The 12,427-nt window shown below is 51.6% G+C and overlaps 1 protein-coding gene across 1 annotated transcript; it reads right to left on the bottom strand.

Annotated features, from left to right (window-relative positions):
* Positions 1-6,635: 6,635 nt before the first annotated feature.
* On the bottom strand, positions 6,636-11,708 carry NKX1-1 (NK1 homeobox 1). The gene is made up of 2 exons (XM_068189237.1): positions 11,360-11,708; positions 6,636-7,468 (listed from the first exon to the last, which is right to left on the bottom strand). The coding sequence occupies exons 1-2, from the start codon at positions 11,706-11,708 to the stop codon at positions 6,678-6,680; spliced, it is 1,140 nt and encodes a 379-aa protein (XP_068045338.1). The 3' UTR covers positions 6,636-6,677.
* Between the last annotated feature and the right edge of the window lie 719 nt (positions 11,709-12,427).

The raw sequence follows: 12,427 nt of genomic DNA on the forward strand, positions 1-12,427 counted from the left end.
AATGGTCCTATTACAAAATCCTCTACAGAAATTGAAGGAATTAAGAAAGAGGGAAAAGTCTCAAAGTAGCAGCCGAGGTCAGGCCAGTCTGACCCCTCCCCATCCAGCAGTACTTCTCCACCCCTTCAGCTGGGAGAGATGTTAAAGATCCCAAAACTTAGCACATCCCCTAGAAAGTACGTGTGGATGAGAGCTAGGGCTGCCTGGCAGCTGGACAAATTGTGACCCGTGGGATAAAGTTGTTCTTCCAGGTGTGGGAGTGGGATGCTGCCCCTTAAGGAAAGGAAGGAGAAAGATTCCTTAATTATTCATGTTTCTGAGGTGATACTTTCCCTCCTCTGCTTCAAAGCTGATTGAGTGGAGAAAGAAAAGGATTCGTGTCCTTGCTGAGCCTTTCCTATCAGCTGGGTCTGGGGAATCCAGAGCCTAAATGCCAGCTCAGGGGAGTGGTGGGGGAGCTGGCTCTGCCATGCTGGGAGGAGGGCATGGGCTGTTTGTGCTAGTGACAGGCTGTACCAGAGCCTGGGCAAACTGAGCTAGGCTTATGTCAGCACAATCTGTTTCTCCATCTCTAAATGTCTGTGACTGAAATACCATCATTTGGCTTTCTGGGTAGACTTGCCCTTGCTTTTCTGCCTGCCAGTGCCCTGAGCAAAAACCCAGCTCTCCTGTGCCAAGTGCTTGTATGTTTTTCCATTATCATGAGGAATCCTCTCTGTTGAGGGGTTAAGGACAATCTTATTATTTTTTTTAATGTGTTGCTAATTAGTTTAGATGTAATGAGCAGCATTAGACTTCTGGTTGCTTTGAAAGGGGTTGTTGAATAACCATTTCTGCCGACATTCCAATTTGCATAATGACAAGGTGTTGGCATTGCATCCACCATTAATTTGCTGTATTTATAATGCCATTATGGAGCCACTCTTGTCCTCATGCACTGTAAAAGGTATATGGAAATATAATATATGATCCTGCTTGTTTGGAAATTGCTTTTGGATATCTTTGAATTTTTGTAATAGTATTTTTGGCAGCTGAAGGCTAACAGCACCACCAGGAGAGTCTGCCACATGGTTTCACTAGGGCAGAAATTAAATGCTGCTTCCACGTGTGCATGAGAGTTTATTTTCCCCAGTGCTGGAGCAGAAGCAGCAGAGGTGAGTGTGATCAGGTGTGCTGCAGAGCGTGCTCAAGGCAAACACAGTATTTCACTCCAAATCACCCCTACAAGGCATAGTGCTGATGCTTGAAGTGCCAAAGAGCATCCTTAATCACAAATCTCAAAACATTTAACAGGTCACAGAGAGTGCAGCTTGGTGCTGTGAACTCTTGGTCAACACAAGGAGTTGGAGGAGCCCAACCAGCAGCTCATTCAAATGCTCTCTTCCTGCACTTCTCCTGCCCTCCTGCAGACTTTGGGGACCAAGGAACAGGAAATAAACTTGTCACTCTACCTGAGTTACAGTGAAAAGACAGGAAAGAGTCCTTGTATGTGCAGCAGGATAAGTTCTTGTAATGTATGTGTGTGGTTACAGAGAAAAAAATCACAGAGAAAGAAAAAGAGCAATCATTTATTCATTTGTACTAAGTTTAGTAGAATTATTTTGCTTCTCTTGAAAAAGGAGCAGTTTATGGAAGGGGGTGAATATTTACAGTGTAAACCATCACCCCACATAAATGTTACTGTGAGAATATTTCAGTTCTTTGGTATCATCTCTTGTTCATTGTCACTGTAAAATGTTTCTGTGTCATTGCAGAGAAGAAAATCTAGAAGATGTATTCTAAAATAAAGTCTATCACTTTGGGTGAACCTGGCTAGTTTTAGCTACCTGAACCTGTGTCACATCATAAGAACAAATTAGTAAATCATATACAGATATTGCCTGACCCTGCATGTCCAGACTTTTATGTTCTGGCCATGCTCTGGTTTCTGGCAGCTTCTCTATCGATACAAGGCTCATCCATAGGATTTCCAGCATCCAAGGCTTTGATAAGCTGTTTTAAAGTTTATTCTGTATCATGAATTCACATCTCTGCCAGACAGCATCAGGAAAGGAGAAAGAGCTCTTTCTGTCAGGGTTATTTTCACTGTGACAGCCCCCATTCTGTCCACCTGAGGTGGCTGTTCAATGTGAGAATGTTAACAGAACATGAGTGTGTGAGCAAGAGGGAAAGAAGTAAAAAAACCCACCAGATAGAGAAGAATGTGGTTTATGTAAACCATTTATGTAAGCCCACTTTGAGTGGCAAACTGATTAGGATCCTCTTTTTTTACTTGCCTGTCCCCTTCATCCCCAGTGTCCCTCTGCCTTGGTTTACCTCCCAGAGTCTGGAAAATCTTCCAATATCAGAAAAAAAATCTTTATTTTATTTGCTGTTAAGAAAGGCTCTACAACAGCCATATTTACTTGGTTGTCTTTGAGACAGAACCTGAAGACCAGAAATGCCCAAACATTGTAAAATAATTTTCCTTTGAGTATTTAAATTCAACTGTTTGAGCAGAATTATTATGTCAGGTAATACAGGAGTTAATGAAGATTTGTTAATACAGCAGACTGCAAACAGACATCATGGTGTGTTTTTGGAAAATTGATTTAAGTTTATACAGATAAAGCTTTATTTTTAACATTTCACTTGTGTAGTATGAGACTAGAAACTTGTAACATGACTGAGTTCAGTCTGAAACAGAAACTCTGAAATACATGTCAAAAATCTCTAAGAATTAAAAAAGTAACTCACTGCACCCTGCTCAAGTGGAAACAACTCAAAGTATTTTTTGCAGGTGATAGTACAGAACTGGTTTGCAACGACATTGTGAAACATCATTGCTGAGTGAAATCCATGACACAAAATAATAAAATATAATAATATAATAAAAATATTTTCAAATATTTTTCATTTCCCTCTCAATTGTTTGGAATGTATCAGTCTGTATTTATGTGGGTTTTTCTGTTGTTTTGATTATAAGACATTTTACTGAACAACTGAAACTTGTTCAGTATAAGCTGAAGTATATGAAGTAAAATAGAGCAGTTTCCTTTTTTAACCTCATTCATTTACAGAGTGAACAATAGTAAGATGCAATTAATATCTGCATCTTTTCTTACTAATACAGGTTTGCACCCTTGGATTTAACATGGATTTCATGGGAATTAGTCCAAAAATATGCTGATGCCCTGGATCATCTCTGGTACCTGCCAAAGACATCACTTGAACACATTGAATTGGAGTTTGAATGTGCTGCTCAGCCTGTCAGAGCTGAGACTCTGCCCTCTGGAAAATGCTTTGCTCAATGTCCCCTTGGATGTGTTCCATGCCCTGAATCCCCTAACACTTTAAATTTTATGAATGAATAATAAAGTAATTAAAAAGACAATTTGACTGACAGAATGGACCAGAGCAAACACCTCCTGCTTGTGTCATAACCCTCATCCCCTCAGTCAGAACGTTCTGCTTGTTCTGTTCCAGGGCTCGTTGATGATTCATGGAAACTGAGCTCTAAGAGCCCTGTGCAGGAGCACCAGGGACACCAGACAGGCACCACATGAGAATTGGCTTTTGGGCCTTGCTGGGGGATCACTGTGGGAGCTTTGGGGGCTTTCTGCGACTACCTCGTGGGACAACCTCTAATGAAGCCCTGTTTGACTCTCCTGCAGAGCCGGAATGTCAGCGGGCAGGAACACGGGGGATGGATCTGGGAGGTTCAGGCAGGTGAGAGCATTTTGCTTTAGTGCACCAGGGGCTGAGCACTCACACCTGAGGTGTTCCTCAGCAGCTGTCCTGTGTTGATACCATCATGCTTCTCGCTGTCAAGTTTACACCCGCACACTCTGATCCAACACCATGAGCCAGCTGCAGAGTTTTGGTCCAGGGAGATTATTTGACTTGGCTCTTTGGTGTTGGTGCTCTAAATGCCCACTGGACTCAGTACCTGTGAGCAGAGTGTAAAACATGCCCTACATCACTGCAGGTGCTGCATGCTGGGCAAGACACACACTAGAGTTGAGGCTGTGCAGCTCTGCTCTAGAATTTTATGATCTCGGACCTCTGGATGAGGCACTGGAGCAAGGGTTATTAATAACTTCCTAAACTATGCTGAGAAAGATACCTGTGGCTCTGTTTTCATCACTGCCATAAAATGTGAGAAACCTTGTTAAATTGCATTTAATGACTGGGAATCTCAGGCTAACTGACTCCCTTCATCCAGCAGCTGTGAGTAATAATACTCACATGAGCAGGTTTCGCTGGCACTAACCAGCCTGGAGTAGGGGAATCGTGCACTCTGAAGCTCTGGGCAGTTCCTGTTGGAGCCAAATTATTTCCCACCGGCAGGGAACTGCTTGGAGCTCCTGGTGTGCAGACAGGGGTTGAATTATCTCTTTATTCAGCTGTGTCATGCCTCACCTGAGCTAACAGTTTGGCTGCTAGTGGCACTTACTCAAACCCGGTGCACAACGGCGTAGTGTGAGAGAATCTCCCCAGTGCCTGTTTCCCATTTTAGCTGGTTTTCTTCTACCAGTAAGAGCTGTGTAGAGCAGTACTCCAATTGTTACTACTTGTCATGTTTTTCCCTGGAAATTTACTTCAGAACTCCTTTCATCATAAAAGATCTTATTTTCACAAATGCAAATGAGTCTCGTCAGAGACTCCTGGTGCTTGTACGCTTCTGCACGCGGGGAAGTGAGAACCCGGAGCATCCCGCATCCTCCCCGCGGCTCCCGCAGGCTGCTGGACCCCGCACGTACCGGCAGCAGAAGCCACAGACCCTGCGGGGTCTGCGGCGTGCAGCCGGCTGCACTCCCCCCTTGTCTCCAATACCGGCGGTCGCGGCAGATTTTGTTTCCACGGGAGGGCTGAAACATTTGATTCCATTCTAGAGCGGGTGTGAGCGAGTGGATGAGGCTGCGGAGCGCCCGACCGTGCACAATCCCAGATGGGAGTCAGGCTGAGGGGACCGGGAGGGAGCAGAAGAAAGGAGCTGAGCGGGGAGCGAAGCCCGGACACCCCGGCACCCGCTCGGGCAGCGATGGGGAGGCGGGTGCCGAGAGGAGGAGGATGCTCTGCTACCCAAAAATCCCTCCGGAAAATATCGGTTTCTTAGAATTGCCCCCGAGGGAGAAAAAAAAAAGGAAAAAACCCAAAAGAAAACAAAAAAACCCACACCAAAAATGAGTGGAAAATGAAAGCTCTTCCCCAGCGTGAGCTTTGGAGTCAGGCAGGGAGTGGGGAAACGGGGTACCAGCGTCCCTGCGGCAGCGGGCTGGGAGCTGCTGGGCCGGCGGAGCCACCTCGGGGTGCTCACGGCCGTTATAGACTTTTTCTTTGAAAGTAAAAAAGAAAAGTATTATAAAAGACCAACTTTGATACGAATTTAAAAGTAATCAGAGGAACGGCGATTAAAAGATTCTTTTATTTTTAAAGTTGTGCAATCTGAATGAAGGAGCCGATTTATTAAATTTACATAAATCCAAAATATCGGACTTCCCATTGGGGGAAACATGGCAGAGATGTCGGATTCCCTCTATATATGATATTTATTTTGTCCGTAATATTGCGCAAATCGGCAAAGCCAATTAAGAAAATGCAAACAAGGAAACTAAGAAGGGAAATACCCTCCCTCGTACAAGAAGAATAAAGTTTATTTGCGTATAAGAAATACGCTCTCAGAGTAAACGAAAAGAAAAAGGATGATATAAGACATCCAGCCGAGCGTCTCATGAGGCAGGCGTTTTCCAGAGGAAACTTGACTTTCAAAGATTCACCCGAAAACCAGGGACTCGCCACCACGGAAAGCGCCGTTTCTTTAGAGTTTATTTATTGATTTAAAGTGTTTAGCAAACAAAGTGCTCTCTTTATCACCTCTTGCTCTTACTCCCTCGTCTTATACATTAATTATAAAGTTAAAACTTTTTTAAATTTTGTAACAACCAGAAATATACAGAAATGTTTAACGTAAAAAACCAGCCCCGCACCCCAGGAGCCGCCCTCGCCGCCCCTTCCCGGCGGGACCCCGGCCCCGCTCGGGGGTCGATGGACAGTGACGTTTGTAAAAAATATCCCTCGTCACCGTGAGGTCACGGGAAGGGAGCGGCGCGTCTTTGCTCCTGCAGTGTCGAGGGACAGGACAGATAGTTCTCCGTTTTACCCTGAGAGTCAAATGGGTACATAATTTTTTTTTTCCTTTTAAAGTCTTTCGCTAGTGGCCAGACCAGAATAAAAACAAAGGCAAATAATATTAATAATAATTATTAAATTAATTAAACCCACATAGCAACGAGGGACGGTGAAATAAAAATACAGGTAACGATGATTTACATCTACTTGTATGTACACGGGTGAGGGAGGTTACTCCTCCTCCTTCCCTCAGCAGCGCAGTCCGGACACATCGCGTACAAAAAGGGTCGTAGAAAGGCCCGAGGGCGGGGGAGCCTCCCGCGGGGTCCCGGGAGCCTCTGGCCGCTCCTTTCATCCCCCCGGGGTCGGTCGCAGGAGCCCGGGGCTGCCCCTTTCCCCCGGTGTCGCTGCCGCTCGGTTCTTGGTTTCACCTCTCGGGTGCGGGGTTTGGGGGCTTCGTGCGGTGAGCGGCCCCCCAGGGCCCGGCCGGCTGACCCTCGGAGGGGCGGCGGGCATAGCGGGAAGGAGCCGGGAGTGAGGAGGAGAAGGAGGAAGGACCGTCGAGCTTATAGGTGCGGGGTGTAGAAAGCCGGAGCGCCGTAAGTCTGGGAGCCCAGGACGAAGGGCGAGAGGACGGCGGGGCTGGGCAGGAAGGGCAGCTGGGCAGCGCAGACCAGCCCTCCGGCCGGGTGCCCGGCGTAGCTGCCGGGGCCGTGCATGGAGAGCGGGGTGCCCATGGGCGGCGAGTGGCTGAGGGGGCTGAGCCCCCCCGGCAGCGCCCCGCCGCCCAGCCCGGCCCCCGCCCCGCCGCCGCCGCCCCCGCCCGTGGGCGCGCTGGTGTCGGCGCCCGGGTTCTGCTTCTTCCACTTGGTGCGGCGGTTCTGGAACCAGATCTTCACCTGCGTCTCGGTGAGGCTGAGGGACAGCGCCAGGTTGAGGCGCTCGCAGACCGACAGGTACCGCGTGGATTTGAACTTGTTTTCCAGCGCCACCAGCTGCTCGTAGGTGAAGGCTGTCCGCGCCCGCCGGGGCTTGCCCGACTTGGAGTCCGAGCCCGTCCGCTTCCTCTTGGGCTTGGCCTGCGGGCCGGGCTGCGCCCCGACGGGCGCCGGCGGCGGGGGCGGCGGAGGGGGCGCCGGGGGCGGGACGACCCCCGCCTCGGCCGCCTCGGCTCGGAGCGGGCCCGGGTCGGGCTCTCCGGGCGCCGCGGGGCCGGAGCTGCCGCTGCTGCCGCTGGTGCTGCCGCTCTCCTCGCTGCACAGCTCCTCGTCGTCCGGCAGCTCGCTGTCGGGGCTGCGGCTCGGCCGGCTGCTGTAGTCCAGGTCGCACTCCTCGGCCTTGTAGAGCTCCCCGTCCTCTGCGGACAAGCGACAGCCGCTGTTAGGGCTCGCCGCCCGGCCCGGCCCCCGCCCCGCCCGCCCTCAGCCCGGCCGGGGCGGCCCCCGGGGCGAGGGCGGCCGGGGGACCCGTCCGCTCTGGTTCGCCCACCCGGTGTCCCCGCTGCTCCTGGGACGGGGCTGCCCCTCCCGGGCCCCTCGGCCCCTCCGCCCGCCGTGGGGGTGCGGCCGGTCCCGGCCCCTCGGGTGCGGGGCTGCTCCGGCCGCCCCGAGCCAGGGGTGCGCTGGGGGACAGGGCGAGAAGCTGGGCAGAAGCGGTGGGGATGGGGGTCGGACCTGCAGCTCTGGGGCCGGGAAGGGGCTATCCAGCCCGGGGAGCTGTGCCAGCGCTGCCCCTTCCGAGCCACCCACCTTCGGCAAGAGCCGGTACCGAGACGTGGCCGGGATAGGGGATGTATCCCCCTTCCCACGACCGCCAGCGCGCCCACTAGACACCCGACGGCTGGAAAGGCCTTTGGGGAGGCAGCAGGGCGAGTATCCCCGGGGTGCCCGGAGGGGCAGCGGGGCGCTGGCAGGGGCGAGGAGCGGCCGGGGAGAAGCCCGTGCCCAGGCCGAGCCAGCCGTGCCTGGGGAGCGGGCAGCAGGGATGTCGAAGAGCCCCTAACAGTTTTAGTGACGGAAATCTCCGAATCGATGGGCGATTTGCTGGGTTTTGCTCTGGCATTTTTAACCCTTCCTGCGTCTGGTTTGACCTCTTGTCACTTCCCGAGATGGAAGTATTAAAGTGGAGTAAATACTTGTATTGATTAGCAGAGCAGATACAAACTTAATTAAACTCATTTTGTGCAATGTACAAACTAGTTAACGGTCATTTAATTTATTTGGGTTTATATTACGCTCCAATTAACGGGTCTCCATCGGAGAACAGGGTAATTATCCGATATTTAAGGCTATTGGACTTCTGCTGACGATTCCGTCATTATGAAGTCTGAAAGCAAATCGCCTTTTCCGGAGAATCGGCTCCTCCTCATCCTGGCCGGGCCCGGGCTCCTTCGGGGGAGCGAGAGGCGAATCCTTCTCCACGGGACGGGGCTGGGGGAGGCCCCGCGGACAGGTCGGGGGCAGAGCCCCGTGAGTACCGTCCTTTTTCGCCGGTGATTCTAGACACTCCTAAACTTCCCTCCTCTCACTTCTGCAACTCCCGGGGCTGTTGCTCCGGGAACCCCTAATCAAGGACTCCTTTAACTTGGTTAACCGAGATACGCAAATAGGAAATGAATCGCTGGACTGTCACCCTTATCCCGTCCACATTTTATTTGTTTTTAATCGCCCCAAAACCTGAACACACCTCAAATTTGCTCCCTATCCTCGCGCCGGACACCCTAATTCCCGCATGTAAAATTAGGGGTGGTTTTTGAAGTGTGTTTTGTTTAACGCGCTGATTTCAGATATGGCTGGTTGAGTAGGAGAAATAAGGGCAGAGTATTGTTTTCCTTGTCACTCCGAAAATATCCCTTAATAACTCAGGGTTCATTAAGAACCCTTTCCAGCTTTCTGTTCAGGTCGGAGCATGGAAAACGCTGGCGATCGCCGCCGAACAGAAGAGAACCGGGTCACTTTTCTCCCAGCCCGACCCAGTGAGAGCAGACAAGCGTCCTGCAACCTGTAGGACCTGCTAGAAATTGCGGGGCGTAATTTTTTACAGCAGCGGTTTATAAAAAGTGCGTGTAGCTGCGCCTGCGGGGCAGACTCGGGGGCTGAGCGCAGCCGCAGCATCCACACACGGACCGGGAACCTGCAGCTGGCAGTTTCGAAGTTTAATTTTCCATCTACGGAATCCCAGCCGTTGGTCAACTAAAAAATTTTAAGACAAAAAAACGTACTGCGAATAGAATTGGCGACGGAGATGGACGCCGGGCTTGGTGGTTGTTTGGTTTTTTTTTTTTTTTTTTTTTTTTTTTTTTTTTTTTTTTTGCCCGGGAATAGGTTAAATGGTAATTTAATGGGGAGTTTAAACTGTTATTTTTAACAATAAAATAGTTTTATGAGCGGCAATTGACGAGCGCTGTTTTTGCTCTCCTTTGGCCAGAAATCCTTTGCATTTTTCGGAGGGGTTGGTACTTTTCTGGACAGAGCTACTTTTCAGAACACTTTCCCTAGATTAAGGTACCACTTAAACTAATATTAACTATGATGGGGAAAGAGAAGAATTAAAATTCGTGATTTTCGAGCAGTCCCAGATCTATTTCTGGTCACTGCCCTAACATTAAGGCGATGTGACCGAAGGAGTCCATGTGTGGAGTGTCTGGGGAACTTGTCAGCGGGCGAAGAGCACCGCGGCGTGATGCCTCCAAACATAATTATTTTGAGAGAAGAGATGGAGTTACATTTCTCTCCTTGTCTGGAGATAAAAGTGTGAGATTAGCGATAGCTTAACCTCGTCAGTCTTTCTGATCGCCCAGATCTATTTAATATGACGAAAGTCAGATGAGTTTAGAGGAACAATTACTCCAGCTCCGCACTGCTTTTAAAAATCTCTTTTGAATTCTATTAGTGCCCCATTCCTGCTTTTGCTTTACATATGAAAAATGCATCACGGCTCAGACTGAAGCAGATTCCAGACCTCTTTCTCTGCCTAAATTTACTTGACGAAGTCCCGCTATGGCAGGGTTGGAAACCTCCGAGTCCTCCTCTCTCGCCCCAGACACAGAGAAACTATTTTTCCTAAGCCGAGAAGTTTATCCCCTGTAGCTCGCTGCCTCTTCTTTCCCCTCTCTAGACAAGGAATAACTATAGATATTTTCCACAACGACAGCCTTTTCCCGGAAACCCTCCGTGATCCCCAGAGTCGCTGTGTCTAGAGGTGAGAAAGTTGGGATACTCGGACCCAGAAAGAAAAAGCAATCTAGAGCTTGGGTCGAATGCAATTCCCGATCAATAGCGAGCCCTAATAAGTGTAATAGGTTTTAATCGAGTAATTATCCGAATTTTGACCCTATAATTTAGATGTTAGGGAAGAGTTTGCAAGGTGCTTGAAAGAGATATGCACAATTCGATAATAGGATATCGATCCAAGCAGTCCTACATGCCACTCTGGGGCGATTTTCCCCATTATCCAGCCTCTTTACGCTGCTAAGCACATTTTACCTTAAATGTAATCGAAGGAATTTAATTGTTTTTCCAGAGATAACCAGCATTTTGTCACAATTATTCTGATTTGTCCTAAAAAAGCCAAGGGGAGAGAGAAAATTGAATCTGTCGCCCAGAGCAACGGGCAGCAGCGGCGGGAGGAGGACGGGAGAGGGGTCCGAGGCTGGGGAGAGGAGACACAAAGTCATAAACGCCTGGGGGGGGCCCAGGCGAGGTGGGGGTACCTAGGGAGCCTTTTCGCACCCTCGGGGCCGGGACTCCTGCCCTCCGAAGCCGGAGGAGCCGCTTCCAAGTTTGCCTGAGCCGGAGCTCACAGGCAGCGCTGGCCGTCCCTGCGAGGGGAGGAGGAGGAGGAGGATGGTGGGGTTCCTCCCCAGCCCAGCCAGGCCGGCATCCCTGGGGTTGATCCTGCCGCTCCCGGGGGTGCACGGCACGAACAGCTCCGGGTGTCCCGCCGAGCTCCTCGGCGACGCGGCCAGTGCCGAGCCCCGGGACCCGCCGCCTCCTCCGGCCTGTCCCGGGAGGATGCGCCCGGCTCCCCCCTTGCATCCCTCCGCCTGGCTCAGAATCCCGTCTCTCTACATCCAGCAGCAGCAGCGCAGGGCGCATTTGTCCTTCCCCGGAGCCGGCTGCCGGCAGCGCCCCGGCTCCCGAGGCTGCCGGCGGGGGAAGGATGAGATGTCAAAGCATGCGAGACCCTGTTGGGGGAACTCGGGGCAGCCCCCGGCTCGGAGAGGCTCCGAGCCCCTAGACCTACTTACTGATCAGCTCTGCGGACTTCTTACACGCGTCGAAATCTTCGGCGAGAGCCTTTTGCTCGGCCAGCTCCGTCCCTGAGTCCTCGGGCTTATCCTCCGCCCCCAGCGTGAACTCGGTCCCCGCCGATTTGTACAAGCCCGCGCACTGCCGCCGCTTGCTGTTGAACTTGTTAGGGTCCAGGATGTCGAGCACGGAGAAGGAGGTGGTTCTGTGCACCATGGGCAGCGCGGCCACTGCCCCCTCTTGTCCGGGGGTGTTGCTCTGGCTGTCCCCTTGCCTGTCCCGGTTGGCAGGGCAGTAGAGCGGCAGCTCGCCGCCGGCCGAGAGCCGCTGCTCCCCGCGGCTGTCCATGCCTTCCCCGTGGCAGCCGCGGGGCTCCCCGCCGATGCCGGCCGCGGCCGCGGGGGCTGTCACCGCCGCCGCTGCCGCTGCCGGGATGGAGATGTCACCGACCTTGTCTCTGCTCACATTCATGACTCTTTGCAGAGCCCCTCTCGGTTGCAACTTCTCCCCCCTGCCCTCCCCTCTTGCTCTCCCCCTCCTTCCTCCGGCGAAGTTGATCTGGAAACTCCTCCCCGGCTCCGCTCCGGCTCAGGACGAGTCGCTGCCTTCAGCTCCCCGGGGCTGCGCTGGGTCCAGCCGCCGGGAGCCTCCGGGGGAGGCAGGGAGTCACAAGGTGATGCCCGGCTCAGAGCCTCCACTCAGCTGCTCCTTCTTCCTTCTCATCATCCTCGCCAGGCTGCCCAGGCGCTCCCGCCCCCCCTCCCTTCTCTTTCGCTCACACACACACACAGAGGCAAGGCTGTATCTTATTTATGCATTCATATTTAGCACTGGATTGTAATTGGCTACAAATTAATCCCTTGCCCATAATAGTCTGTAATCTTCATCACGGGAAGAGAGACACGTTGAAAGTGTGTGCCGGGGGGAGGGGGGCAGAGAGGGAGAGAGCGAATGAAGGATGGTGTTGGCTGTGATATACTTGGCTGTCAGCTCTGTTTCAGCACACCTCCACTCATCTGGAAAGCATCTAAATAGCCTTATTTGGAGAAGTGGGAGGAGATGACGCT

This window comes from Anomalospiza imberbis, chromosome 4 (assembly GCF_031753505.1).
Source record: "Anomalospiza imberbis isolate Cuckoo-Finch-1a 21T00152 chromosome 4, ASM3175350v1, whole genome shotgun sequence".
NCBI classification, from domain to species: domain Eukaryota; kingdom Metazoa; phylum Chordata; class Aves; order Passeriformes; family Viduidae; genus Anomalospiza; species Anomalospiza imberbis.

Excerpts from the sequence above, each read along its gene's own strand:
- NKX1-1 (XM_068189237.1), bottom strand. The coding sequence starts at position 11,708 with ATGGACAGCCGCGGGGAGCAGCGGCTCTCGGCCGGCGGCGAGCTGCCG. Across the intron at positions 7,469-11,359 it reads GAAGTCCGCAGAGCTGATCA|AGGACGGGGAGCTCTACAAG; the intron begins GTAAGTAGGTCT and ends GCTTGTCCGCAG.